The following is a 27,981-nucleotide window of genomic DNA, read 5'->3' on the forward strand; positions in this document are numbered from 1 at the left end:
GTCTTGGTGTGGGCCTTCAGTCGCCTTAGGTTGAAGAGGCTTCCATCGGTACGATATCGGATGTAGATGCCATTTTCTTCATCGAGGTCTGCTGTGGCTCTTTGGAGCATCATGCTGAAGAAGACTGTGAATAGAGTTGGTGCAAGAACCCAACCTTGTTTCACACCATTGGTTATTGGAAAAGGCTCAGAGAGTGCATCGCCATATCTGACTTGTCCACGCTGATCCTCATGTAGCAGGATGATCATTTTGAGGAACCGGGGGGGACATCCTAAACGTTCCAAGATCTGCCACAGGCCTTTTCTGCTTACAGTGTCGAAAGCTTTGGTGAGGTCAACGAAGGTTACATAGAGACCTTTGTTCTGTTCCCTACACTTGCAGTTGTCTGAGAACAAACACCATGTCTGTGGTGCTCCTATTGGCTCTGAAACCACACTGGCTTTCAGGTAGAACTTCTGCAATAGTGGGTACTAATCTGTTCAGAAGTATTCTTGCAAGGATTTTACCAGCAATGGAGAGCAAATACCTCGGTAATTTGAGCAGTCTGATTTTTCTCCTTTCTTCTTGTACAGGGTGATGATGACTGCATCACAGAGATCTGGTGGTAGTTCCCCTTGTTCCCAGCAACACACAACAAGCTTGTGGAATTTGGCATGGAGTGCTTGACCTCCATGCTTCCAGATTTCAGGTGGAATTCCATCAACCCCAGCTGCCTTGCCAGTTTTCACCTGTTGTATGGGCTTGAGTATCTCTCCCATAGTAGGGGCTGCATCCAATTCATGTTTCACCGGTTGTTGTGTAATGTGTTGAATTGCTGAGCCTTGGACTACACGGTTGGCACTGAAGAGAGTCTGAAAGTGCTCAGACCATCGGTTCAGGATGGAGGTTTTATCTGTTAGAAGCAGTTGACCATCTGCACTGAGTAGGGGGCTTTGAACCTGGTGTGTGGGTCCGTACACTGCTTTCAGGGCCTCATAGAATCCTCTTTGGTCACCCAAATCTGCGCATAGTTGTGTCTTTTCTGCCAGGTCGAGCCACCATTTGTTCTGGATGTCTCGAAGTTTCTGTTGGAGCTTGCTGCATGCAAGACGAAAGGAGGCTTTTTTTATATGGCAAGATGGCAGAGCAAGGTGTGCTTGGTGAGCAGTTCTCTTCTTCTTCAACAATTCCGGGATCTCTTGATTGTTCTTATCAAACCAGTCTTTGTTTTTCTTGGAGGAGAACTCTAGGGACTTTTCAGAGGACTGCAGGATGCAACTTTTAATATGCTGCCAAAGCGTTTCAGGAGAGGGATCTATGGGATTATCTTTAAGTCTAGTTTGAAGGTTGCCCTGGAAGCTGTCTCTCACTGTGGCTGTTTGAAGATTGCTGACTTGGAGCCTCCTCCTCGGAATGCCGCCTCTCTTAGGTTTGGGCTTGAAGTGGAGGTTAAGTTTGCAGCGCACAAGGCGGTGGTCTGTTTGACATTCTGCACTCGGCATCACTCGAGTATGATGGACATCACTGACATTTCTCTGTTGTACTAAGATATAGTCAATGAGGTGCCAGTGCTTGGATCGAGGATGCATCCAGGTTGTCTTCAGGCTGTCTTTCTGTTGAAAGATAGTGTTGGTGATGGTGAGCTGCCGTTCCGCACAAAACTAGCAGGAGGCATCCGTTGTCGTTGCAGTTTCCAATGCCATGTTTGCCCAGGACTCCTTTCCAGGCTTCAGAATTCTTACCTACTCTGGCGTTGAAGTCACCAAGGATTATGATCTTATCATCTGCAGGAACATTTTGGGTGAGGCGGCGCAGGTCTGTGTAGAATTTGTCTTTTTATGCTGAGTCAGCTTGGAGAGTTGGGGCATATACGCTAAAAAGAACAACATGTTGCTTGTTGTGTAGAGGGAGGCGTAAGGACATAATGCGATCGGAATGACCTGTCGGCAGATTTTCAAGTTTGGAGGCAATGGAGTTTTTAATCATGAAGCCAACTCCTGAAAGGTGTCTTTCGGTTTTGGGTTTGCCTGACCAGTAGAGTATGTAGCCAGCACCATGTTCTTTAAGGCTGCCTTCCTCATGAAGACGGACTTCACTGAGAGCAGCAACGTCAATGTTGAGCCGTGACAGTTCGTGGGCAATTAGAGCAGAATGAAGCTCAGGACATCCACCATCCCCAGTATCAAGCATGGTTCTGATGTTCCAACATGAGTTTGAGCACACCTTTGTAGGCAGGTGTATGCCTTTGAAATCTCTTTGTTTTTGTTTGACTGCATGGAAGATGCCGGTTGGCCGCGGTTATCCAACCGGGTGTGGAGATGAGCTTTGTTTAGGCCACCTTTGCTAGGCCCCTCTCCATGTGGAGCAAGCAGTGCTGTCCCTAGAAAAGGCTGCTTGGTCATTCAGGATGCTGTCACAAGAGACTGTCATCTCCGGGGTCAAGTCTCTAATGACCCATATCCTGAACCGCCTGCATGCAGGGTTGGGTCTGCGGCTTCCAGCTGCTTCCTATCACCTGACGTTTTCAACCCTCGCCTGTCATTACAGGGCTTTGCAATGTGGGTGACCCCTTCAAGCCTGCGCAATGGATTTTTTAGGTGAGGCACAGCATGCGCAGAACTGGCCCCACCCTTTACTCCTAAGGTTCATCTGCCACGGCCTAGCGAGCTTGGATGGTGACAGCGAATACCTCAGGACGTAGGTTTGGTTAGAGTGTCCTTCTCTTAGATGGATGGCCTTACAGGGCTAAATGAGCTCCATCTGCCCGGGTTTGAGGTTGGAGTTGTCCTTCTCCTAGGATGGTTGCCAGACAGCTAGCGAGCCCATCCTGCCCGTGGACACACTTTGTCTGACCCTTCAGCTGAGACCTGTCTGGCATGGGAGACCCTACCGGCGGCACAAACCACCTCCAGCATAGCTCTCAACCTCATGAGGGCACGCAAGCTTCTCCCCCGTGACAAGGGGGTGTCCCCAGAGAAGTTATCAATAATACTAGTAGTAATAATAATAATAAGAAAAAATACCATTGATTTGGTGAAATGTTTTCAGTCTCCTTCAGGATTTTTAATTCACTCTGTAAAGCAGAAGTTGAATCACAGCTCTTATGGGAAGCACTTTGGGGGCAGCAGCCTTTGTGACGTTAAAAGCCAGAGGTTCCTCCTCTGCAGTTCGTGGCTCTGTCATACCCAGAGCTACAGACTGCACTGCAAGTAGGTCTGAAAGGGAATTTTTTCCTAGAATCTTCATCAAGGGAAACCAGGAAGCCATAGGGTTTTTTTTTTAGTCTAAGAGATGAAAATCAACACTTGATTTTGCATGTTTCCTCACCGAAAGATGCCACAGCAAACCTGTGACAGCAAATCAACAACTTTCCTGGATTCCTGCCTTTAAGGGAGTGGAATCCACCGCCACTTTCCACATACTTGCTGAGCTGGGAGGAGTGAGAAGGACAGTGGGTTCCTGCTGCAGCCCCATCCTGGAGCCCTGGAGGTCCAGCTTAGTCCCCACGTTTGAGGAAGGGAGGGGAGGCCAGAAAAAATGACTTTTTTAGTGGTGCGAGGGTCAAGCTCAGAATTAAAACTGGCACATGACGTAACATTGAACATCTGAAGAACTCTGCCCCTTTGAGAAAACTGGTTATGTATAACTCTCAAGCTTCCCTGCACCTTTGAGAAAACTGGTTGTATATAACTCTCCAGCTTCTCTCATCTACTACTCTGACCCTAACTCTGTGTTATGGGTTCACCTAGGTGGGCCTAGATTTGGGCTCAGAACTGTGGACTAGGCCGAAGCTGTCAGCTGACTTGAGCTGGGCTGAGCCAACAGCTGACCTCTTCTAGCCAGTAATTTTGTATTCCATACCACATTATGACATCATCTCCAGGGAAGGAGGAACCAGTGTGGGAGTGGTTAGGCAGTCGCTTCTCAGCCCTCCTCTTGGGAGGACTCACGATGCTGTCCCAGGGGGGATGGAGAGGACCAGGCCCACCACTGGCTCACAGGGTACCTCAGGAAAGTAAAATGTGTTGTTCTGGGTCTCTCCTTTCTGCTTGGGTTTGTCTCCCTGGGGAATAAGCTTCTTCTTAAGTAATGTGTAGTTAGGACAGTAGAATTTGTGTGTTCGTTAAGAAGTTGAGGTGGGGAACTTGTTGTTGCAGACTTGTGTGAGTGTATATTTGTACTCTCTTCTAATTGTCTCTTTCTTTCTGTGAAAAATATATGTAGATTTAGTATAAATGCAGTTTGAAGTGTTTTTTTTCTTTCCCCTCTCTTTTCCTCCCTTTCCCTGGTGTTAGGAGGGAGGCTTTTCTCTCTGTGCTTGGGGGGGTTGGCAGTTGCTTATCTCAAACCAAGACACTCTGGTTTCTCTATGTTGCAGCCTCTGGCACCCCCTTACATTTTACTATTCTTTTATCAGGTTTTTTCCTCCCTCTGCAGATGAAAAGCTAAATCTAGAAGAAGGACTCGGTGACTGAGGTAACATTTAAGTCCCAGCTCAGGATTAGGTTGATTGAGAGCAGGGGCAGGAGAGGTGGTAAGAGAGTTACTAGGAGGGACTTGAGCTGGGCAGTGGGAAAGGAAGGAAGATAAAAGATCATAGAATCAAGCTGGGTTGGAAGAGACCTCTGAAATCATCAAGCCAACCCTTGATCCAACCCCACTTTGATTACTAGATCATGGCACTCAGTGTCCACCAGGTATACAAAATTCAGCCCTTTTTAAGGAGTTAGCTCCAAATATTATCTGTTACAGGCACTCTGTAGATTTGTGTCATGGAATTACACATTCTGTTGTTTATGTCTTATGTTATTTACTGTTCTTCAACCCCCCCTTATGTCCAGGTTCTGCATCTCTTGCCCCTCTGTGTTAGAAAGCACTTCTCATGTGCTTTGAGATGCTTCTCCAATCAAGCCAGTCCTCTTTTCTTGGTTGCACACACAGAATCACACACAGACTATTCTGAGTTGGAAGGGACCCACAAGGATCATCGAGTCCCACTCTTAAGTCAATGGTCCACATAGGGGATTGAACCCATGTCCTTGGCATTATTACAACCAAGTTTTCACCAACTACTCAAGTTAGCTCTAGTTTTCTTTTATCTTAACTGCCCACCGTTTGGGCTGGCCCCACCTGCAAACAGTTACATTACAATTACATTCTGCAAAGTCCCAGCAAATTCAAAAGCTAGCAACAATATAGTTAAATTTTAAGCCATATTGTCTTTGTTTCACTGTGCCGCCCCCAGGCCTGGGCTGTGTGAGGGTCAGGCTGTGTGAGGGCCCGCCTGTGCTGCCCCGGGCCTGGGCGGTGTGAGGGCCGCGCTGTGTGAGGGTCGGGCTGTTTCAGGGCCGGGCTGTGCCATCCCCGGGCCCGGACGGTGTGAGGGTCGGGCGGTGTTAGGGTCAGGCGATGTGAGGACCGGGCTGAGTGAGAGTCGGGCTGTGCTGCCCCGGGCCCGAGCGGTGTGAGAGTCGGACTGTGTGAGGGCCGGGCTGTGCTGCCCCCGGGCCCGGACTGTGTGAGAGTCGGGCTGTGCCACACCGGGCTGTGCCGCCCCCGGGCCCGGACGGTGTGAGGCCCAGGCGGTGTGAGGGCCGGGCATTGTGAGGGCCGGGTTGTGCCGGGCCAGGGCGGCGTGAGGGCCGGGCTGTGCCGTCCCTGGCCCGGACTGTGTTAGAGTCGGCTTGTGCCGCACCTGGCTGTGCCTTCCCCAGGCCCGGGCTGTGTGAGAGCCGGGCGCTGTCAGGGTCGGGCTGTACCGCCCCCGGGCCCGGGCTGTGCCAGGGTCAGTCTGTGCCGCCGCCGAGCCCGGACGGTGTCAGGGCCGGGCTGTGCCAACCCCGGGCCCAGGCGGGGCGGGCACGCCTCGTCTCCGTGGCGGCCCCGGCGGGGCGCGGCTCGCCCTGAGGCGGAGCAGCCCCGGCTCGGTGCAAGTCCCGCTGCCACTCTCGCCCCATGGCTGTCCCGGTGTTCTGCAACTCGTGCTCCTGCGAGCCCCGCAAGACCACGCCGCCGTTCTTCCTCACCAGCTGCGGCCACGTTTTCTGTGAGGTTTGCCTCCAGAAAGGTAATGAAGGGTGCGGGGCCCTGGCCTGGGCACCTGCGCCTTATCCGACATGAAGGAATGCTCAGGGCTTGCTTTTTTTTCCACAGCGAGGAAAAAAGCAAGCCCTGAGCTTCATGTCGGGCGGGTGTTACTGAGAAGCCTCTTAAATCCTTGCTATCGATTTTGTTTAAATAGTAAAACCCGCCCGTGTGCACCTCCAGGTGAATCTTGCTCTGGAGACTTAAATAAAGATCTGTTCTGAATGCTTATGATCCATAATGTTCTAAAATAAGTAAATAACTAAAAGATGGCATTCCTTTCTGGCTAATTTGGGAAAGGACATTCTTTTTCCTACTGGGACAGTGCAATTCACAAAGCGTAGGATTCACTCAGGGCAGGGTTGTTTTTTTTTTTAAAGCTCAGTCTTGTTTGTGAGAGTTCTCAGCAGTATGAGGTGATACGAAGCTCTTGTGTCACGTACAATTCCCAAGTCATATTCAGGGATGCCTGTGATATGCTCAGACGAGGATACATGATAAAACCAGGAATAATGTAGTTGTTTTTCAAAAGAAAACAGTAGACAAACACCAACGTTTCTCCCTTTGAGATCATGCTAAATGCCCTGAGTTTTTTAAGGGTACACAGAAGAAATGATCAATGTGTATTTCAGAAAAAACTTTTGACTAGATGTTTTCACAGCATTGAATTTAAGAAGAGAGAATCATAAAATGCTGCCTCTAAATCCAGTTTTCAGGCTCCCAGAACCTGAAAAACATCTTTCCTTTCTGCTCTTAATACTGTCTGACAGAAAAATGCCTGAGAGTTTATATCTTTTTGCTGGGAATTCAATAATAATGACAATACCACGTTTAAAATATGTTTGTTTACTCTTAAAAAGTGTTTGTAAACATTGATCCATAGAATTCTTGGAAAGAAAGTAGCTAGTAGAATTACCAATGATAAATACTGTAATAATACACATTTGCTATAAATATTTTCTAATATGTTTGCAAATAATCAAAAAGTTTACAAACAGTAAAGTTTTAAAATGAGTTTTTATTATTTTGTCACTAGAAGGATTGACAAGGTAAAATTATTATTTCTTTGACATTAAGGTTTCATATATTTTATTGAAAGAACCAGACTGGGCCCCAGCCTAAAAAGCCATATATCTGGTTAACTGTAAGTCATTAGTGCACTTAAGCATACATTTAATTAAACCAGGCAAGTAGTCCTATTTAAATCAACAGAACTAAAAGTCACCTGCATTCTGTGACACTAATGATATTCATAAAATCATTTACATGAATGCTTATTTGCAAGAGTTAGACCAGATGACATTCCCACACATATTCCCTGTGCAACTCTGTGATGGTTATAGAATCAAATTCTTTATTCACATTTATTCACATTTCTTGTATAACCTGCACATTCTTCCAAAGCTCCACACAAAGGTTTAGCCATAGAATTCCATTTACAATATGTTCAACATCTACTCAGTTTGATGTATATTCTAAATGTGTCTTTGCCTTACAGGCAAAAAAGATGAATGTTTGATCTGTAAAGCTGCTTGTCAGACATTGGTTCTTTCAAAACAGGTAAATGAAGCTTTAGTATTGTTACATTGCATTAATCTGTGGTTTGCTTAACAGCTAAATTATTTGCATTACAAAATGCTTTACTTCTTTTGCCAACTGTGACTTGAATATTTATTGATAATACATTGCTAGATTTAGATACTTATGCACTGGGCAGCTTTCAGTTATATTTCTTCAAATTAAAGCCTAAGAAGACTTTTTAGGTTTTCAGGTTCTGCTGGACTGTAAATTGTTCTAAACTTTTCAAAAAATGTGACTGGCTGCTGTGTAACATCAGTGACTACTTTCAAAATGTGTAAAAATGTTTACTGATTTTGGCATTTCTACATCAGAGAAAATCAACTGTAATGAATTATGTAATGGACTGAATTGAAAATCTGCATGATGGCACAGCAATGTTTCCAAGTGTATTGGGTTTTTTCCCCTGTTTTAAGCTTAATGCTTTTCCTCATGGGCATGGGATTAAGAGAGGGTCTGAAATATTATTGAGAATCCTTGTTATTCACTAGAGAAATAAGCTTTTAATTCCCTTTCTTGATAAATCATTAGAAATATTTAATTTTCCTATTTCTCCCAGGAACCATCTCCTCCTTAGCTGATTTCATAAACAGGTTGTGAAAACATTTATATTTTCCTAGACTGATGCTTACCTAAGAGACAAGAGCCTGCCTTGCCAGGATGGAGGAAAACCATTAAAAATATTCACTGGAATTTAATACATCAAATACATAAAGTCTTGCTAGGCTGTAAGGCAGTCAGGTATAGGAAACAGAGGGTAGTTTGTGACTAACCCTGAAGAGGTGACCTTGAAGAAGGGCATGATTTCTCTGGGTATACAATCATAGAATCGATTGGGTTGGAAAAGACCTCAGAGATCATCAAGTCCAACCCTTGGTCCAACTCCAGTCCCTTTACCAGATCATGGCACTCAGTGCCACATCCAATCTCAGTTTAAAAACCTCCAGGGATGGGGAATCCACCCCCTCTCTGGGCAGCCCATTCCAATGCCTGAGCACTCTCTCTGCAAAGAATTTGTTTCTGCTCTCCAACTTCAATTTCCCCTGGCAGAGCTTGAGCCTGTGCCCCCTTGTCCTGTTGCTGAGTGCCTGTATGTTTAAAACTGGACTGATAAATATCTAGATACAGAAATATCAACTACTACACACCATATATAAAAAAGTAAAAAATGTTACACTATAGTTTGTATTTATAAACACAGAATCTTGCAGAACTGAATCAGGGTGAAGAAGACAATGCTACCAAAAATAAAAAATTACAACAAAGCAGCAAAATGCAATTATAATGAAAGAAAAATGCACACAGTAGTCAGATATAAAAAAAAACAAAAAAAAAAACACAAAAAAAACCTCGTAAAAATTCTGGAGGACATGTTTTAATATGCTTTCATTATCAACCTACTCTGGCTGCAAGTTTTGTTATTAATTTCAGTCAAAGAACAATTTGTTGGGGACCTCTAGAGGTCATCTTGTCCAACACCTTGCTCTAAACAAAGCTGGTTTATATGTTAGATCAGTCTTAAATTGTGGTATTTCCACAGAGCTCGATAATTTACTTCAAAAATATGGAAAGATTTAAAAATGCAATGATTGGGATACTGACAAAAAATATTAGATGTTTCATTAGAACCTGCCACTGCTCTGGAGGGCTGGAAGGAAGAAAATTACCATATTCTTTTAAAAAGACATTAATGATGATTGCTTATCCTTGATTAAGAACAGGTAAAATGATTGGAATGATAATTAAAGATGCATATAAAAAAGTCATGGCTCTGTAATTCAGGAGCCTGAGTGAAAATATACCTGGTAAGCTTTATAAGCTTGATGCTATGGAATTCTCAATGAGGAGGAGTTCCTATAAATGTGTTAAAACTCCTAATTAAATTGTATATTGGGGCAATCAACATCTACACATTAAATATTCTCATCTTTACAGCAATGCACTCTTGTCACCTCTGCATCTTCCCTGTGTGTCTCACGATCCCCACTCGCTTTTCCCCAGAGGATGGTTAAATGTTATGATAAATCACAATCTCGCTGTTCATTATTTTAGAATATCATATTAACATCTGCTGCTCCTCCATGCAGTGGATATAAACAATGGTATACAAACCTTATTTTAAGAGTTTTTACATCAGCATGAAGCTGGTTGGGTTTTAGTTTTTTCAGATCCAATACTTAAACCAAGGTCATCGCTTTGATAGAACTTTAAATAGACTGCAGGAGCTTGGCTCCTATGAATACATTTGATTTAAAGATGCTAAATGTGTTTTTATGAATATATCAATTTTCTAGGTGAAATGTTATTGCCTTGGTTGTGTTTTCTTTGCTTAAATACCATGGATAGGATAGACTGTGCTTTCTGTCTGTCTGCTCTTCTTTTTCTCCATCTGTCAGTTCACCCCATGGAAATTTCTGAATGCTTTGGCTTATGTCAACCAAATTCAAAAGAGCAGAGGAAGTCTCAAATACAATTAATTACCTCCTGTGAGTTCCATAAAAATTATTAGCTGGGGAAGGGAAGGAAAAGGAGCGTTCCTTGCTTTGCCTGGTGAGAGGAGTGCAGGTACAACTCATCAATAATCAGAGGTGCATTTGGCAGCCACAAGCACAGTCTGCTGTGGGGAAACAGTGCAGGCCCTCAGGTGAATTGCTGTAGAGGACACCAGAGTAGCTGATGTTAGAATATGGGAAACAGCAGAGAGAAATCCATTGCAAATCCAAGTTATTAATTTGGCTCCTCATGTAATTATTTTTTGAGGGTTAGGCTCAATTTCCCTTTATTATTAAAAAGATATAATTTAAGCACGCATTGAAAATAGGTTTGGCAAATACAACTGTTATTTACTCTTGGATATTTGACTTTATACTAGTGGTAAAATATTTTTGGTATAGGTAAAAATTACTGTCTCTGTCTCTCCAGATGTTTGTGCATTTCTAAGTGGAGCAAAGCCTAATTCTTTCATTTCAGTGCACTGTTTTTAATTTCAGTGACTGCACTTATCTTTCTGGTTTCTTAGTATCCCATAAATTTATGCTTCATTCACAGGTGGCCTTCTTATATTTTTCAATAATTCACCTTTTTAAATTTTTCTACTTTTTGAGATTCTTTAGTACTTCTGGGATTAATTTACATTTTGCCTACAACATTTTCAGTTCTTTTTGAGTGGATTTTGCATGAAGGATGCCTTCTTTCTGGGCCAGCCTTCTTTTATCATCTGAGTATGCTGGTATTATTTTTGGGTTTTTATTCAATTTTTTGCTGGTCATAAACCTGCCTTCTATTGTACAATCACAATACATCAAAGAGAACTTTACAGGTAGATTTTTTTCTCCTAGATTTATTGCTTTTGAAAGCTGTTCAAGTGTTCCCATGTAGTACTATAACTATTTTAACTATTTTGAAGTTATATTTCCTTTGTGTTTCTTATGACCAAATTAGGACTGTTTGTATTCTGGATTAAAGTGACAGTTAAGTTATCTACACTGCTTTGTAGATTTGGATAGATTCCAAATGTCACTATCATTCTGAAATTCACTTTCTATTTTGCAGCATTTTTTTCTCAGCATAAATAATAACTATATTTTTATTATGATGATGGTTTAGGTACAGAGCACTTACTCAGCATTTTTTAAAAGCACAGAAGGCCATTTGTGAGGCCATGTCATGATCTCTGTTTAAGTGTCTCAAGTCATAAAATACTTGAGAAATTCAGCTCTCATTTAGGGTTCTTTTCTTATTCCACAATGGCATTCTGCTGCCCAGTGGGCAGGAGAGAGAAAAGGATCCCAGTCAGCACTGGAACTGTTCTGGAAAAGGACTTTGAGACAAAAAGTGATTGTAAGATGCACCCGTGTGGTTGGGAATGGTGTGAACCAAAAAACCTGGAAAGGGGCACCAGAATCATGGCTCTTGATCTGAAGACAGTGCCTCTTCCAGGAGCTACGTCTTCCTTGAATGTCCTCTGGGAATCATTACTACTTTGGAATAAGTATATTGTGTAATTTATTTAAACAAAAGCCCAAAGCCTTCCAGATGACATTAAAGAAAACTGGGCTTGTTTTGAATTTCTGTGTTATCCTTCTCTTGGTCTGTTCATTTTTTTTATGTGTATACATCAATCAATTTAGCAACACTTTAGAAAGTGCTCTATTTAATATGATTTGCAAATAAAAATGCTAACCTTTGTATACTTTCTTTTCTTCATAGACAAGTCCTGATATTCAGGGACTGTTCATGGGACTGGATGTGTTATGCAAAAAATACTCAAAAGAAGTAACACAGGTGAACCTGCCTTAAAACTTTCCAGCTTTATGAAATAATCAGCAGCTACTACTGATTTTATGTGAATGGGAAAAGTATATGAGTGAATGCTTGAAAATGAATGTATGCCCATTACCATCTTTACTTCCTTAATTCCACAGATTCAAAGTTCTTAAGAAGGCATAAATTATTCATTAGAGTCACTGCTTATGTTTTCAAACTCTCTCTAAGGACCACTAGTCTGGTTATTTTAATGGTGTAAAATCACTTTCAATGCCATGCAATGAAAAATTAGATCTGCCAGAAGCTTAAACGTGCCCAGATATTGTGCCCTAATTATAGCTATAAAAAGTTACACAGTGAAAACCTGAACTATCTACAGTCCTGAGCTGACTGTGCTCTCCCTTTTTCATTTTGTTTTGTTTAATCAAAGTGGGTCTCCTTTTTGTTCAGATACTGCAGTAAATTATTCCAAGGCAAATTTCCTCCCTGCTTTCTCTAAATTTCAGGTAGGACTCCTTCCTTCAGGCTTAGATTCCAGTCAAGAACTTTAGTAGCTGTCTGGGCTAAATGAATGCACACAAACTCTCATTGCCTCCTCATTTTCTGCATTTCCTCAGCTTGACTTTGGGACTTCTCTTTGTCCTCATCCCTCTTACTGAGCATTTCAGCAGCAGTTTCAACCACTGTTGTAGTACATTCTCCCTGAATCCAGGTGCAGTCTTCATTGTCTGTTTGACACTTGTTTGATCTTTTGGTGAGCTTCCTGATCTACAGAAAAGTAACCCAGGGAAGATCATCTCTTTCCTGCAGTGGTGACCATGGATTCTCATTTGCTCTGCTCCTGCTTCACAAACTCCCCAAAAGCTGAGCTTGGCCCTTTCCTCAGCCAGGCTCCTCCTCAGGTGCATGGATGACACCAGGTAAACATGAAGCCTTCCTCTGTCCTTCCAAACCCACTTTCTAACAGCATGATCAGCTGTTATTCTGTAAACTGGATGAATGCCGGGAACCACAGCGTAAATCCCATCGGAATACAAACTTCCATACTGTGTCAAAGGAAGGAAAAAGAAGGCACAATCTCAGAAGACTAAGGTGGGTTTTCTGTAGCCTGAGATAACTTATTTGGGAACATATTAAAGCTTAATGAAGGTCTTGAGGTATGTTCAGAACTTCTCCCAGCATCAAAAGACACAAGAGCAGCTTCTGCTCTGTTAGGGCAAAGGTTTGTCTGATCTAATATCCTGTCACAACAGTGGGTGCCTAGGGAAGCACGTGAGAGCAAGGCTGGTCTGTAGCAATGCATCTTCAGAACAGCATCTCAGCTTTCAGCAACTCGTGGCCCAGGGATTTCTCAAGGTGGGGTTGGTGCCTTTGCATTCAGAAGCTTTTGGTGGATATTTTCCCCCACATAATTGTCAAGTTGTTTTCTGAATTTTAGCATCTGTCTCAGATTGTGGAAGGGAGCTCCAAAGGTTGTTGACTGAGTGATGATTTCCTTTTGCAGGTTTTAACCTGCCAGTTTCATTTGTTACTCTTGGGTCCTGTTCTGGAGGCAAAAGTAACCATTACTATGCACTCTGTCTGTGCTAATCATTACTTTTAGGCTGCTAAGGCATCCTTTCTACAGCTGTCTTACTTCAGCCATGGAGATTCATATTCTGTGTGGTCATTCTTTCACTGCAACTCTTACATACATTAATCTTTGAACTATTTCCAGACCTGCTATATCCTCTCTGAGATGTTAAGCAGACTCTGGATAAAGTAGCATGCATTTTTTTAAAGGGAATAATTATGTCTTCCATTCCATTGTAAACCACTGCTGAGACCTGGTTTTCCTTTTTGGCTGGTACTGAGCACTAAATGGACGTGCTCACACATTTCTCCGAGACTCAAGAACTCATTTTGAGTGAGGGAAAGGCAGCTCAGAGCCACCATTTTTGAATGGATGTGTCTTCTGTCAGTTCTTCTGAAGACAATTCTGATTCTTTGATGAGTATTCGGTGGGAACACCCAGTCTCTTCCTCAGTGATTAAAAAATAAACATTTCAGTTGGATACTCTGCTTTGGGTTTATATTCTCAGAGTGTTTCTTCATGATTGTCTCTATTCCTACATATTTTCTGGCAGTTTTCTAACACGTGAGAAGAAAGATTTATTAGAAGTTATTGCCTGTGGTAATTTGTTCCTCAAGCTCTTGTCTTGCCTTGTCTGTTTTTGCTTTTAACCTGTCATAGTTTATGATCCTCATTTGGACTCAAGAAGTGCTTACACATCACCAGACAGTGTGTCTAACAATTATTTTTTAATTAACAGGATATTTTTACAAGGCATGTTATAATTGCCAGTAAGACAGATTACTTTTTATGTTGCCATTAATTTTATGTGTTTGCTTAGCACTAATGAATAAGAAACACTGAAGCTAAACTGGCTTTCTAATGTCTTTACCTTTTTATTGAACGTAGTGTTAAAATATAAATTCAGTGAAATAAATCTACCAGCTCTAGGGTAGGTCATATTAGGTTAAATAAACTTTATGAGACTTTATCAATGATAATAAATTACAATGTTTAGTGGGGTTTTTGGAGAGGATTTAAAGAAGATATGCTAACTACTTATTAATATATATAAAACTTTTAATATTGTGTAATATTGTGTAGTGGTCCTCTTTGCTGAGGAGAATAAATGTACTTACATGAAGCTTGATGTAACTGCGTTTATCTTTAGATTTCAGAATTTCAAGAAAAACACCGTAAGCATTTATTATCATACTACAAACAAAAGGTAACTCTAATCATGATTTTCTTATTTTTTCACTTGTGCTTGCTTTGTTGCTTTGGTTTATTTTTAGAAACTGTATTAGTATTTCATTAGAATACTTAATTTGTAAGGATTGACTAGTTTGTGTTGTTATAAGTACGAGTTTTTAATTGTTTAAAATCTGTGAGGAGTTTATTAATTATAGTTGCTATTATTTAATAAAATATATTAGTAGTGGAGTGACCAAGATTAAATGGAGAATCAAAGGACAGGAAGGGAAGAAACCACTGTGTGGAGGGAAAAGGGAAGGAGGTGGGGAGAGGCTGGTGCTGGAGGATAAGCCTAGAGAGGAAAAAGAGTAGGCATGGGAGAAGCTTGAGCAATGGAGAACAAGCCTAGTACTGAATTTGTGACTGTGCTTCTTCCTCTGTGAGTTGGAAGGCAAATTTCTTTTACATTTTTCAGCTATTTCTAAATATTTGATAAAATAGTTGGCTGTTTCCTTCATTTCTAAGGACATGGGCAGGGATATTGGTTAAAGCTACTTGGCAGTATTGATGACTCGACCCGTCAGTGAGTGCCCCTGTAGAAGTGACAGAGGCAAACCCATATAGCTGGTCACTGGGCCATTTCATGTGTCAGGAGAGCTTCTGGTACAGTTGTCAGTTTGGAAACTTAAGTGCTTTGTGGTCTGTTCTTCCCTGTTTCCTGTGGCTGCATTTTGGGATCAGTCCTACTACACTCTGGTGTGTGTAGTTTTTCTGTCCATTTGCTTTCAAAACCAGGCCATGGATGGACCCTGATTTCATCCCCTTTCTAATCTATTGTGCTGACTCGAAATGGTAAAACTGAAACCTGCAGACAAAGTAAAATAAATATCTTAATAGAATTTGTTATCTCCAGAGAATCTCTGGAGACTTTGATACTTTTTATTGGTAAGCTTTTAAGTCATTTACTGTTGAGACATTATTTAACTGTCATTTTAAAGTACTCAAGGCTGCTGCTTGGCCTAAGGAAGGTGTTTAGGTGACAGTACTGGAAGAGTTGAAAATATAGTTGGTGCTGTTTCAATGACACACTGTTTTGAGTGGATTTGTTGTTGTTTTGTCCATTCATGTATTTTTTAGTATGTTAAAACTGCTTGCATTGGATCTGGGTCAGGAGAGACTGGTTGTCTCAAACACCTGTGTGCAGCTGTGTCTGACAGTGGTGAAGTTTCTTTGGTTTGTCAGTGAGGCTGAGGTGAGCAAGGGAGACAGGACTGTCCCTGTGCAGTGATAGATCCATCTCCTCACTGTGAGTTTTGGTTAGCAGTGCTCCCCCTGTCAGAGCTACTGGGAGAACTCAGTGACAGCTGGCAGGGGCACACAGGATGGCAGAGTGGGAGTAGATGCTCCTACTCAGGGTTTTAATCTCCATCTGAATCTTCCTGCCACTGGCTTTGAGATGAAGGTGGGTGTGAAAAGGATGGAGCAGGAATGCTGTGCAGTATATTCAGTTTGGCAGATGCAATGATCCCTGGAGAGGTGACAAATGGACAAATCTACCCTTTGACAGAAGTGCTTCTTCCTATCACTCTCTGCTCTGCAGGTCTTGGCCTTTGGGAAAGGAGGAGCACTGCATGAGGAAATTCCAGTTTCTCCTGATTGACTATCTTGTTTATGGTCCCTTTCCTTATTTCCAGGGTGTTCTCTTTGTCACTGTCAACCAACAAACTCTCATGACCTTCCTAAAAGCTGCTTCATGGCTGGTTTTGTGAGTTGTGCAGATATTGGGGTGCAGATGATGGTGTGTGGTGTGGGCATTTGTGTCCATATTCCTGTCAAGTCTAGACCCTGTGTTGTGTCAGGATCCCAAAATAATGAAATCCAAATAGTCATTCACCTTCTTTAAGGCATTTTGGCCTTAACGTTACCCAGTCCTACAGAGTGACAGTACATTTTTCCTGACATCTGGAGTGGTCACTTTCTTAATCAAACCTAGCTCACATTAGGAAAAAGAAAAAAGAAGAATAGCAAAAATCGGGTCTTATGAAAATTACATTTAATCTGTTTTGCAGAGTTTTGCATCTGCAAAAAGAGCATAATATCTCCCACAAACAATATGATTTTGTAAAGTTGTATCAGGTAACATTAGTAAAGGACTCAATATTGTGAGGAGAAGCATGAAAAGTTAAGCAAATTCATAATTTACTTTCAAGTCAAAATATGAATAGTGTGAAGGATTAAGGTCACACAATGGAAATTAAGGATAAAATGTAGATGAAGTTCTGAGGCTATTGAGTAAATTTTTACATCCTTCATAAAATATTATACATGTTTGTGTCATGAAAGACTGTAAAAAATACACAGAATGGGGAGCTGACCTAATGTTCTTGACCTTAATATTCTTCAATTTTGCAAGCTCATAACATTCTTTAATGGAGATATTTTTGGTTGTGTCTATAACATAATAGAAGATGCTTTTAACTTAAGCTTATTACAATAGATACTGCAGTGAGCTGAATACATTTTTCATCTTAAATGAGAAATATGAGAACATCATATTTTGTATTTTGTACAGTTACTGGTAGCTTTTTCAGGTAATTCCATATTAAACATAGTATAGCTGTTAGATATGGAAAAGATGAAGAAAAATAAAGGAAAACTGTTTTAAAGGACTTTTTTTAGTATTCATTTATCCCATATTACCAACACATTTAGCAAAAGGTAATCAAACTAACTCTGTAACTGCCAAAAAGAAGCATAACTCTTCCAGACTGACTGTTTAATGGATCCACATTACAGCTGTAACAGCTCCAATAAATCTGGAATAGCAATGATCTCCTAAGATTAAACCCAATAGAAAGCAGCCTTTCAACACTTCAGAATATTAGTTGGATGAAAATGAAGTTGTGTATCACAAGAGATAGATTTTGTTTAAATCTGTGATTGTCTCACAGGCAGCCAAGCTGGAAGAATCTCTCAAGAAAGTAACACAACAAATACAACAGATACAAGGGTAAGAGGTTCAATGCAGCAAAATAAACATAATCAGGCAACAGTGAGTTTAATTGATAAAAAGTAAAAGCCATGCTTTGTTTGCCTTTCTCATATTTTTATGTATTTTTACAGAAATAAATGAATAGTGATTTCTGTCAGAATCATTTTATTCATATTAATCAATTCTGTCAGGAAGAAATCCTTTTATTTTAAAAATCAACTCAGTGGTTACTCTAAAGATGAACTTTTAATAAAGTCTATGACATAGATAATCAGTTTTAAATTTTTATTTGCACTTACATAACCAGTGTGTGTATTTTGCACTGGGCTTTCTAGCACAAGCCTGGAAAGTACTCTGGTATCTTTCCTGGTGTCCAGCCCATTTACAAAATTACCAGAGTTTTGTAACATGGTCCTCATCACCTCTATTTCTAGCAAAAATCACCTTCTTGATTTATCTTGAATTAGTTTTCTTTCTCTTGTGTTTCAAAGTGATAAGAGGTAGCTCATCCTTATCCCCCTGCTCATTGAATGGTACATCTTAATCTTTTCATCTTATTTCCAACTTAAAGCCAAAATTGTTACTGATCCCTAATTTCCCTCTGTGCTATTCCTTTTCATGGCATTACATTTTGTGTCAATTATTTGTTGGGAAAATACCACAATTTTTAAATCACTATGTAGTTCTCAATATTGATGTAACTTTTTGTCTTCAGAGCTTTCTGTCTTCAGGTTTCCCAGCCTGTGTGCAATCCTTGAGTCACCAAATACAGTAAACAGGATCAGCTGCAAGGCTGAACTGAGGCGTGGACGTCACTAATAACATTTCTGCACTCTCTTCACTCTTTTTTGTTGTTGCTTTCCTTTTAGCATCATTTATGGTATAGTTACATGAATTAATCATCCTTATTTCTGCTTCAAAGTCCCATGGCCTGCTAAGGTTTAAATTGAATTGATGCTGAAAATATACCAAAAAAATCTGCTTGCCAGAACATAAACTAAACCAAGAAAAGAATGATGCCAGATTGATTTACTGTGATCTACCTATGGCGAAATGATTATATTTTCCATATAACATTTGTTTCTTTATCCTTACATATTTTATCCTTACCATTTTCTGAGATTTCAAAAACTACTTGGAAGAAGAAAACATGACAGGCTTGGTCTGCTTTTCCCTTTTAGACAATATAAGTACTAAGATACTGTATAGTTATAATGCACTTTACCCTGTAGATGCCTCTTCTTGAAAGAGGCCCTTCCTGAATGCCACTTCAGGGATACCAGTGATCAAGGATGCTGAAATCTCCTTAATATGCCAGCTCATGAAGTCATCAATTTAATTGCAAAATTTTGTTGATTTTTATTCCTTTCCTGTGTTTTTTCAGTAGAGACTTTCCTTTGGCTCCATCATGCACATAATACTGTGTTATGCTCTCTTAGGCCGCATGGTGTAATGTAACACAAAGGAAAACAGTGGATTATTACAGCTTATATATTTTTATTCTCTGCCTTCTTTTTCTCATCTGCATCTCAAATAAACAGCATCTTGGTTACACCAAATACATATTTCTTACTGAATTTCAGATTTTTTGGAGGGTGTGTCCTAGGGCCTCTCCTTGCATGCCCTACAGACATATTCCTCCTGTTCACTGTTCTTGGCAAAGGTACTGGTTTTACAAAGCTGTTGGTGAATAGCATGAAGGTGCCAACATTTCTTTTTTGATAGCTATATTTTCTAAACTTTGGTAACTGTATACATCAGCATGAGCATTCTGAGCTCATCTGTAGTTAACAGTTGTATTTTAACATCTGCTGTTCCCTGAAGTGCTTTGCCATAATGTTATGCTAAATTGATATTGTTGGGTCTGTAGTGAGTGCTGCAGACATTATGATATAGTGAAAAAGCTCATAGCTTACCAAATAAATTTGGTTTTTGCTTCATGGCAAATAATGTCATGTTAAACCTGGGTATTGATGGATAAAATGCTTTGATTTTGTGCTTTATTGATCAACTAGACACTGAAACTGATCAAACCAACTCTCAATTTATATCTGTTCTTTCTTGTTTGCCCTTTAGTGTGAAACCTCCTGAAAAAACTTCACAACTACCGTTTTCCAGTACAGGCAGAAATCCACTTGCCAGTAAGAAGTGTTGGTTTAAAATACTAACTATGAAATACCCATCACTGGATATATCTATGTTCTAATATTGAATTTCTTAATGACTTCAGTTCCTTCAAGGAAACAGATTGGTTGCTCTTCATATCCTCTTCATTCTAGTCATCCTTCCACTTCTGAAACGTAGGTACAAATTAATTAGTTTTCCATGAAAATCTTAACTGATATACAGAAAGGCAATGTTTTGGTAGTGAAATTGAAAAGAGTATATTTTCTGATTTTGTGTTTTGTTTTTGCAAACTGTTTAAATAAGAAAGAACTGAGGAAGGTCTTACCTATCCAAGTGTACATAATAGTTACTTGGATAGATTGTCTTTGTAGTCACTGAAAAAAATCTAAGGCATGATGCACATTATTCTGAAGAATGGATGGATGGACGGATGGATGGATAGATTAGTGGATAGATTTATTGTTGAGAAACCCTTAATTTACTTTAAGGGAAAACTAAATTACTTGTACAGCAGACACTTACATGTACGTACACTCTATATGTAAACTTTCTTTTTATATAAAAATAAAATTTCACAATCTTCTTCATTGTGGAGACAAGTGACAAATATATAAATATGCCTATTTAATCAGACTTAAATACAAGAATAACAATGCTGATCATAAAGTAACTTTCTCTGTAAATGGTCTAAACCAAAGCTCAGAATCAATTAGTAGATTTTTCTTAGTACTAGTGGGTTTTGGAATAAGCCCTAAATACTCAGATATGTAATGCTTTATGTATTATGCTTTTCCATTTTTAGTAGAATTTAACATTAGAATCTAACATAATTTTAGTTGTTATAATGAAAATGTTATTTTTACTACAATGTCATACTTATTTTGACCTTTCTTCCAAGGGTGGAGCCAATGGAGGTTGATCCTGTACCTTCACCAATGAGGAAAGTAAGTGTTTTATTTTAATATATGTTTATATATGTATATAAACGCACATATATGCTTTTGATTTCTCCTACTCTTTTAATGCTGCAAAAAATAGGATTCTCTCCTCATCCCCTTCAAAACAATTCTAATGTACATGCTGATCTCAGATATGGTTGAGGTGTGGTAGACGTTGGGTGCTCCCCAAAAGTAAACCAAAAGGAAATAAATCACATCAATTTCTGGAATTGTGTTCTCCACATACCACATACAGGCTTTTAAAGTTATGCTGCAACATTAAGTGGGAAATTCTTAAACTCTCAGTATGTCTACATTACAAAAATATATCTGTTTCCAAAATAAATGTTGCTAATGCCTGCAAATGAGAGTTGCAGTTAAATTTAAGTTCTAACATATTAAGCAATGAAAATATATGTAAGATTTTCACCTTTACCAGACCTCGTGTAAGTGGCTCCAGTGGAGATCTGAGGTGACATCTCAGGGTGTCCCTTATAACCTATGGATAAGTTATATCCATAGATAGACCTATATCCATGGACTTAACCTATTCATTATATGTGTGATTCATCTCTTTCTAAAGGAAACTTACTGGTCTCGTTCCTGTTTCTCTTCCTTGACCATAAAGCGAATTTTAGGGGGATCAGGGTAAATGTAAATTACTGTCATTGCAGGTGTCTGAAGCTACAAGAGGTGAATCACTTGGCACTCTTACCTTCACACCACACTGATTCTCAAAACATTAATGAAATTTAATTTATGACAGATAAAAGGCTTTTTAATACAAAAATAAAGTCAGTCATTATCTTTCACTTTCTGTAAACAGTTCTGTTTGCTGCTTGACCATGTGATCTTCCTTTTGTCTATGCTCAGGGGCATCAATGTGGGTTTGGTATCTTCCCACGGTGAGAAAAAGTGAGGTGTAGAGCCAGGGGTCTGAAAGCACCGTTAGAGTGATACTTGAGGAGGGAATTGCAAGTTTTGAGTGACATTGTTAACATGAGAATGAAGGCAGGAGCTTTTTGCTCTATTAGTGTCCTGCTTGGGAGAGACAACACCCAGGATCAGGTGCTGGCTTAGGAATGGAATCTCAGCACAGAAAATACTGTGTCTGATATGTTTCTTATCTGAATATGATAGGTAAAACTAAAATACATGTACTTCCCTCTGCACACGAATCTCTAAAAGCAGTAACTTAATTATAGAATCATAGAATCATAGAATCGATTGGGTTGGAAAAGACCTCCAAGATCATCAAGTCCAACCCTGGGTCCAACTCCAGTCCCTTTACCAGATCATGGCACTCAGTGCCATGGCCAATCTCAGTTTAAAAACCTCTGGGGATGGTGAATCCATCCCCTCTCTGGGCAGCCCATTCCAATGCCTGATTACTCTCTCTGGAAAGAATTTTTTTCTGCTCTCCAACTTCAATTTCCCCTGGCAGAGCTTGAGCCCGTGCCCCCTTGTCCTATTGCTGAGTGCCTGGGAGAAGAGACCAACCCCCACCTGGCTAGAACTTCCCTTCAGGGAATTCTTAGGGTTTGCATTTTAGTGCTATGAACAAAACTAGCCAGAAGAGGGTTCCAGAAATCCGCAGGCTTTGTAGACCTCACAAATATAACACTATTGCTTAAAATGCCTCAGTAATTAATATACTTACTACACTGTGGTTAATGACTTGCCATTCTTTCAGCTTGGGACACCCTCAGGTCCCACAAGGTTATCGGTAATAACCCCACCACAGGATGGACGTATGGGTGAGTAAAAGTAGTTTGTAGCTGAATAACATTTCTGTTACATTAAGAGGAAGAGTAAGTTAAAAATCCATACATTAGCAATTTACTAAAAAAAACTGACTTGTTTGAGGCATAAAGAACTGGCCAAGTAGACATCAGTCCAGCAGATGGGAAATGGTTAAAATGAAATATGAACTGTCTTCTCAGTACTTAACCTCTTCTGTTCTGTAAATGATTACTTGTAGCCAAAATGATTTTTGCCCTGTCAACAGTTGCAAAGAAAATACTGTAATGATGTGTATGGTTGAACAGAACAGGAATACTTGCAATGTACGTTGTTGACCCTCTGTTAACCTTCATAATTGTATTAGTTCATAGTTAGCAGAGATGAACATTGTCCATAATGTCATACTAAAAATCACATGAGGAAAAGAGGGGAAACTAAATGGAAGTTGAAAAAGTGTTTCATAATATAAGTAAGGTAGTCAAGTTAAGATCAAGAATTTCTTTGGAAAGGTGACGTTTTTTCCCTTATCCCTGTAATAGGGTATAAGACATTTTATCTGCCAGTACTTTCTTTTATTCCTGGGCTGTTGCAGAGCTTAGTTAACACTCAAATGTGAAAAAGACATGAGTCACAGCCTACTGAAATTAGTGCAGTCTCTTCAGAACTGTGTATTTGTGAGGAGTTTTGCAGAATTCCTAATGCTTTGCAGGTTTACTCTTCATGTGTCCCTTGCAGTCCTGGTTTTCCATTCAGCATGTGTCTGTGGCAGTCCATTCTCAGGCAGGCTTTCACCGGGCTTCAGCAGCTCATAGAATCCATCTCCAGCAACATAAGGAGCTTTTAGCACTCCTGTGTTTCTGCATGGTGTAAATGTCCTGGAACAAAGACCAATGCAATTGCAATGCAGTTGCAGTGAAGGAAGAAAAATTGCTTTTTCTATGTTACATCTGATTTATGTGCTCAGATCCCCCCTAAATGCATGCCTGCATATAAATATATGGATAAAAAGATAAAGAGAGCTTAAAGAGAGGTTTACTGTTTTTTTTAAATTGTGTCTACAATAAATAGATGTTTATTGGATAGTAAAATTATATGTTAGAACTGTTACATGTTCATCACATTTCAGAAGCAGCCCATAAAGTTTGGCAGTGGACAAAGCTGAATGAATCAAACTGTACATGCAAAAGTAAGGGCGTTTTATGGTACACTAAAGAAAATTTCCTTCTCAGAGGTGGATGGGGCAAAAAAGGATTAGCTGAAGAACTGGAACTCAGCACAGCTATATTGGTAATCTAATAATAATACTCTAATAAATGAAAAAGGTGAGAAAACCCAACGTGTGTTTAACTCAAAAAAGATTTGCAGGAATGGTGCCATATAATGTTTTTGTGACAGCTAAGCTCTTTCATTGGCTATTGTAATTGTGCACCATGTTTAACTGTTGAAAAAAACAATTGTGAATTTGTCCCAAATCATGCAATTAAAGCACTAAGCTTTGTTTCCAAAGTTATCCCTTAAGTAAAATGGGTAAATCAAATTAGTTTTGTTTTTAAAAACTTGATTCTTACAGGTAGCATAGCCTACAAAAGTTCTCAGTCATCTCTATTACTGTCAAGTCAGAATACTGGAGCAGGATCTACAAGGTAACTAAATACTTTCACAAGATGTTTTCCTCTCCTGTAAGAGACTGAAATTTCTAATCTGGCCTGTAACATTCTGTGCATTTAAAGATTTTATTCTGTATCTGGAAAAATGTTACTGTGCAGGCTGGTTATCTTCTACATGAACATGTTTGTTCTAGTGGAAGGTTTTATTTTGAAATAACTTTTTTCACAAATGTGCAGAGATAATCTGAGTTTCTGTAGCTGTGGACATCTACAGTCCTTATACTTCTATACAAAATGTAGTGATTTTATAAGGAGAAAGTGTAACATTGTCTCTGTTTTATCATTCTTATAAAAATCAGAGTTGACAGTAAAATACCTACACAAAGGCTATTCTCTGAATAACCCAAACTCTTCATGCAGCCTGTAGCAGGTGTTTCATGTTTCTCATTTAAACATTGAAAATATCTCAAACTGTGAGATTTATTAACATCAAGAAATAACTTTAAATTGTTCCAGAAGAAGTAAATTCTGGTTCTTTATAATCATTAAGTCAAATGTATCTTCCTAGGACCCATTTAAAATACATGCAACAAAGTATTTCTTTTTTTACGTCTCTGATTCTCATCGAATTTGTTTTGTTTTGTTGTTCTGCTTCTTGAAATATGGAAAAATGTTAAAGGAGTAAAAATCTGACAAAGAATTCATAGAATACAATAATTTAAACATTTTCTTTTAACATATTAGCACTATGAATTTAAGTAATTTTGAGATCTCTTGTACTATTATGAAGCTGGCCTCAAATCACATGAAGGAATTAATTTCATCAACAGGTCCACACCTTTACCAGTTAGTGGATGTCTGTCATCAGCTGGATCACAAAGCAGTAGAAGGGGATCATGGGCTAATTCTGATTTCAGAACCCCTCAGCTGTATCCATTTACATCACCTTCCCCACAGTGTTCTACAACGAGACATCCAATCAGCATCCCTGGATTTCTGCAAAGACAACAGTTAGGCAAGTATATTTATAATATAACATTTAACACTTCCTGAAAAATTTTCAGCATAGCAGCTTATTGCTTATTTACAGGAGACAGTAGATGAGAAATAAATTAAGCAACATAAAGATGGTATTTCATAATTGGAAATAGGCTCAGCAAAATATGAAAAATGTTGATGTCAATGATTATATTTTTCCTTAGTCTTACTTCCAGTAGAGTGTTTGCTGTGAAAACGTGTTATTGCTTCACTTGAGAATGATATTTTAACAGAGATTTAAATCTGATAATGTCCATAATTGTTTTCAAGAAAAAACCCCACAACTTTTAAAGAATGCAAAATATATGATAATTGGGCAAAAAGTAACTGCAACAAATCTCAGGTAAGGAATAGAGAAAACTAAAACATGAGTGGAGGAAGTGCAGTGAACTCAGTGGAAGTCATAGCGAGACTGAGATAGACAACAGGAGTCCTTTAATAAAGCAGAATAGTTGAGTTGACACATGGGAAAGAAGGAAAAAAGTGTCTGCAATGAAAAGAATGAATAGGAGATGCTTCCTGTGCGACTGAGTGGCATGTTGGGAACATGGGTGAGAGCTGCCATCTCACTGTGTCCAGCAGGGAAAAACAGGACATAGAAGGACACTGCAGTACCCTGAGAGTAACAAGGGAAGTATTGGCCATGTGGTTGTTACGAATTAGGGATTATCAATCACAGAATCACAGACTATTCTGAGTTGGAAGGGACCCACAAGGATCATCGAGTCCAACTCTTACGTCAAAGGCCCACATAGGGGATTGAACCCATGACCTTGGCATTATTATAACCACGTTTATGAATGAATCAGTGAAGTCATTCTGAAAATGGGAATGAGCAGAGGATGAGACAGAAGAGGAAGAAAGACTTGTTAAGGAATAGGGATAAAGGTGAAAATATTAAAGTTGGGAATAGAAGAGCAGAACAGTGCATGGGACAGAGCAAAGGCTATAGAGAAATCAGATTAAAGAATTTATGAAGAATGGAGATAAGACCCCAAAATATTAGTGTAAAAGAGGAAGCAGGATGGGCCAAAGGAGAAAGACGAGAGGATGGTAAAAGCTATTTCTTCTGCAAAGCAAGAGAAATAGAAGGAAGATGCTCTGGATTCTTAAAACAAAAAGAATAAACAAAAGAGCAAAGGATAAGGAAATGTTGGGAAGAAAATTAAAGAAGGAAAAAAGTTTTTTCAGTGTTTGACTTTTATGTTTTATAAATAATATTATTTATTTCATGTTACTTCTCTGTCATATGCTCTGTGTCTTCACAGTTCTGGAGGAAAGGCTTAGGTATTAATTACGAACATTTGTTGCTGATGATTTTCCCCATATTCTGTGATATTAACTTTATTTCTTTTATAATTACCTGTTATCACAAACATCAGTAGTAATCCTCCCAATCCCATGATTTTTTTCAATCCTGATACTTTTCTCTACTTTGCCAAATTTGCTGTCTCAACTTCACATTCCTTAAAGACCTGCCTGTCAAGACATGCACATAAATGTCCACAAATGGCAGTAAAAAGGGAACTAGTCCAGAGTATTATTTGTTGAGTGCAACATAAATCTAGTAAAAGCAGCTGCATAGAGCTCAGCCCAAGAGAGGTGTAGGTGTAGGAATTGCACTGGGACAAATTAATTCATAAAATCATAGAACCATAGTCACGGAACCATAGAACAGCCCTGATTGGAAGGCACCTTGAATGACCATGTGGTCCAGCCCTTTGTGAGAAGGGGAACATAGATGAGGTTATTTAGCACCCTGACTAATCACATTTTGCAAACCTAATTCTCTGAATTGCAGGGTTTGCATCACAAGTGAAAACTTTACATTAAAAAGCTAATTCATCTCTAAAGCACTTTTTAGCCCATATTAATGAGTGTGATTTTTCTATTCCAAGAGTAACCCACCCCAAGCGGTTTTGAGGTCATGAAACTTCATGAAACCAAAATAAAAATATTTTAAGAAGTTCACTTGTGGTCAGTTATGAAAGCTTACAGCTTATGGAAGTTTACATCAGAATTGTTTTACTTCAAAAATTTCTGGACAGTGATGCATCATATGAAACAATGCACCAACCTGATAGAATCTCTAAATAATGTAGGAGAAATTAAAGTTTAAGAAACTATATTGAACTTAAGTATTAGTTGTCATTGAGGTGTATGTTTGCAAGTTAGTTGCAGTTCGTATACAGAACAATGGTTTGGAGATTGCCTTGGGTAGCTGAAGATGGAGCATGGCAAAAATGCTTTCATGGAAAGAGAAACCTAATCCTTCTATATAAATACAAAGGCACATATTTACATTCAGAAAAATAGCTATAGAAAGTTCTCATCAAATTGTATAGATTGTATTGTTAATTTTTAAGAGTTTTCTTTTCCTTGTATTAGTTCCCAAAATAACTTACATGAACAGTTTTCCTTTAGTCTTACCAAGTTCTTTTTCCATTTGTACTTGTATTCTTATTCTAGGATCAACTAATTTTGGAGGACATTCAGCAGAAAGATAAGCAAGGATCTGTGAATTCTTTTGGTCAAAAAGCCTCTGGAGAAGCACTACACAGTCTTTGGATATCAAAGTGTTTGTAACTTCAGTAGAATGTCAAGTTGGCATAAATCAGCTAATTGTTCAGCATGAATACTGTATTCCAAACATCACTGATCTTTCTGATTAGCATCTACAATAGTTTGAAACAGAAGTACAAAATCTTCTTGTTTGCAGAAATTCTGACTTCAAACATATCATAGAAATAAACAGCCTTTATTACTTAAGTGTTAAGTCAAAACATGATTATATATTGAATGAGCATTTTGTGCTGTGAGTGCCCTGAGCTGCAGCAGAACTCTGTAAATAGTTGTGCCTGTACAGTATTAGATATGGACTGC

The 27,981-nt window shown here is 39.4% G+C and overlaps 1 protein-coding gene and 1 long non-coding RNA gene across 2 annotated transcripts; one reads left to right on the forward strand and one right to left on the reverse strand.

The window, feature by feature from the left end:
* Window positions 1–5,934: 5,934 nt before the first annotated feature.
* On the forward strand, window positions 5,935–27,953 carry RNF212 (ring finger protein 212). The gene is made up of 12 exons (XM_071555249.1): window positions 5,935–6,046; window positions 7,562–7,623; window positions 11,851–11,925; window positions 14,631–14,687; window positions 17,605–17,663; window positions 19,722–19,786; window positions 19,876–19,945; window positions 20,671–20,716; window positions 22,404–22,467; window positions 24,024–24,096; window positions 24,891–25,075; window positions 27,568–27,953. The coding sequence occupies exons 1-12, from the start codon at window positions 5,935–5,937 to the stop codon at window positions 27,603–27,605; spliced, it is 906 nt and encodes a 301-aa protein (XP_071411350.1). The 3' UTR covers window positions 27,606–27,953.
* On the reverse strand, window positions 22,194–26,572 carry LOC139671953 (uncharacterized). Its single transcript, XR_011697827.1, has 3 exons — window positions 26,462–26,572; window positions 24,899–25,056; window positions 22,194–23,328 (listed from the first exon to the last, which is right to left on the reverse strand). It is a non-coding gene; the product is annotated as an uncharacterized lncRNA (long non-coding RNA).
* Window positions 27,954–27,981: the final 28 nt, after the last annotated feature.

The sequence above is a fragment of the Pithys albifrons genome, chromosome 5, assembly GCF_047495875.1.
Source record: "Pithys albifrons albifrons isolate INPA30051 chromosome 5, PitAlb_v1, whole genome shotgun sequence".
NCBI classification, from domain to species: domain Eukaryota; kingdom Metazoa; phylum Chordata; class Aves; order Passeriformes; family Thamnophilidae; genus Pithys; species Pithys albifrons.

Excerpts from the sequence above, each read along its gene's own strand:
- RNF212 (XM_071555249.1), top strand. The coding sequence starts at position 5,935 with ATGGCTGTCCCGGTGTTCTGCAACTCGTGCTCCTGCGAGCCCCGCAAG. Across the intron at positions 11,926-14,630 it reads ACTCAAAAGAAGTAACACAG|ATTTCAGAATTTCAAGAAAA; the intron begins GTGAACCTGCCT and ends GTTTATCTTTAG. Across the intron at positions 24,097-24,890 it reads ACTGGAGCAGGATCTACAAG|GTCCACACCTTTACCAGTTA; the intron begins GTAACTAAATAC and ends TTTCATCAACAG.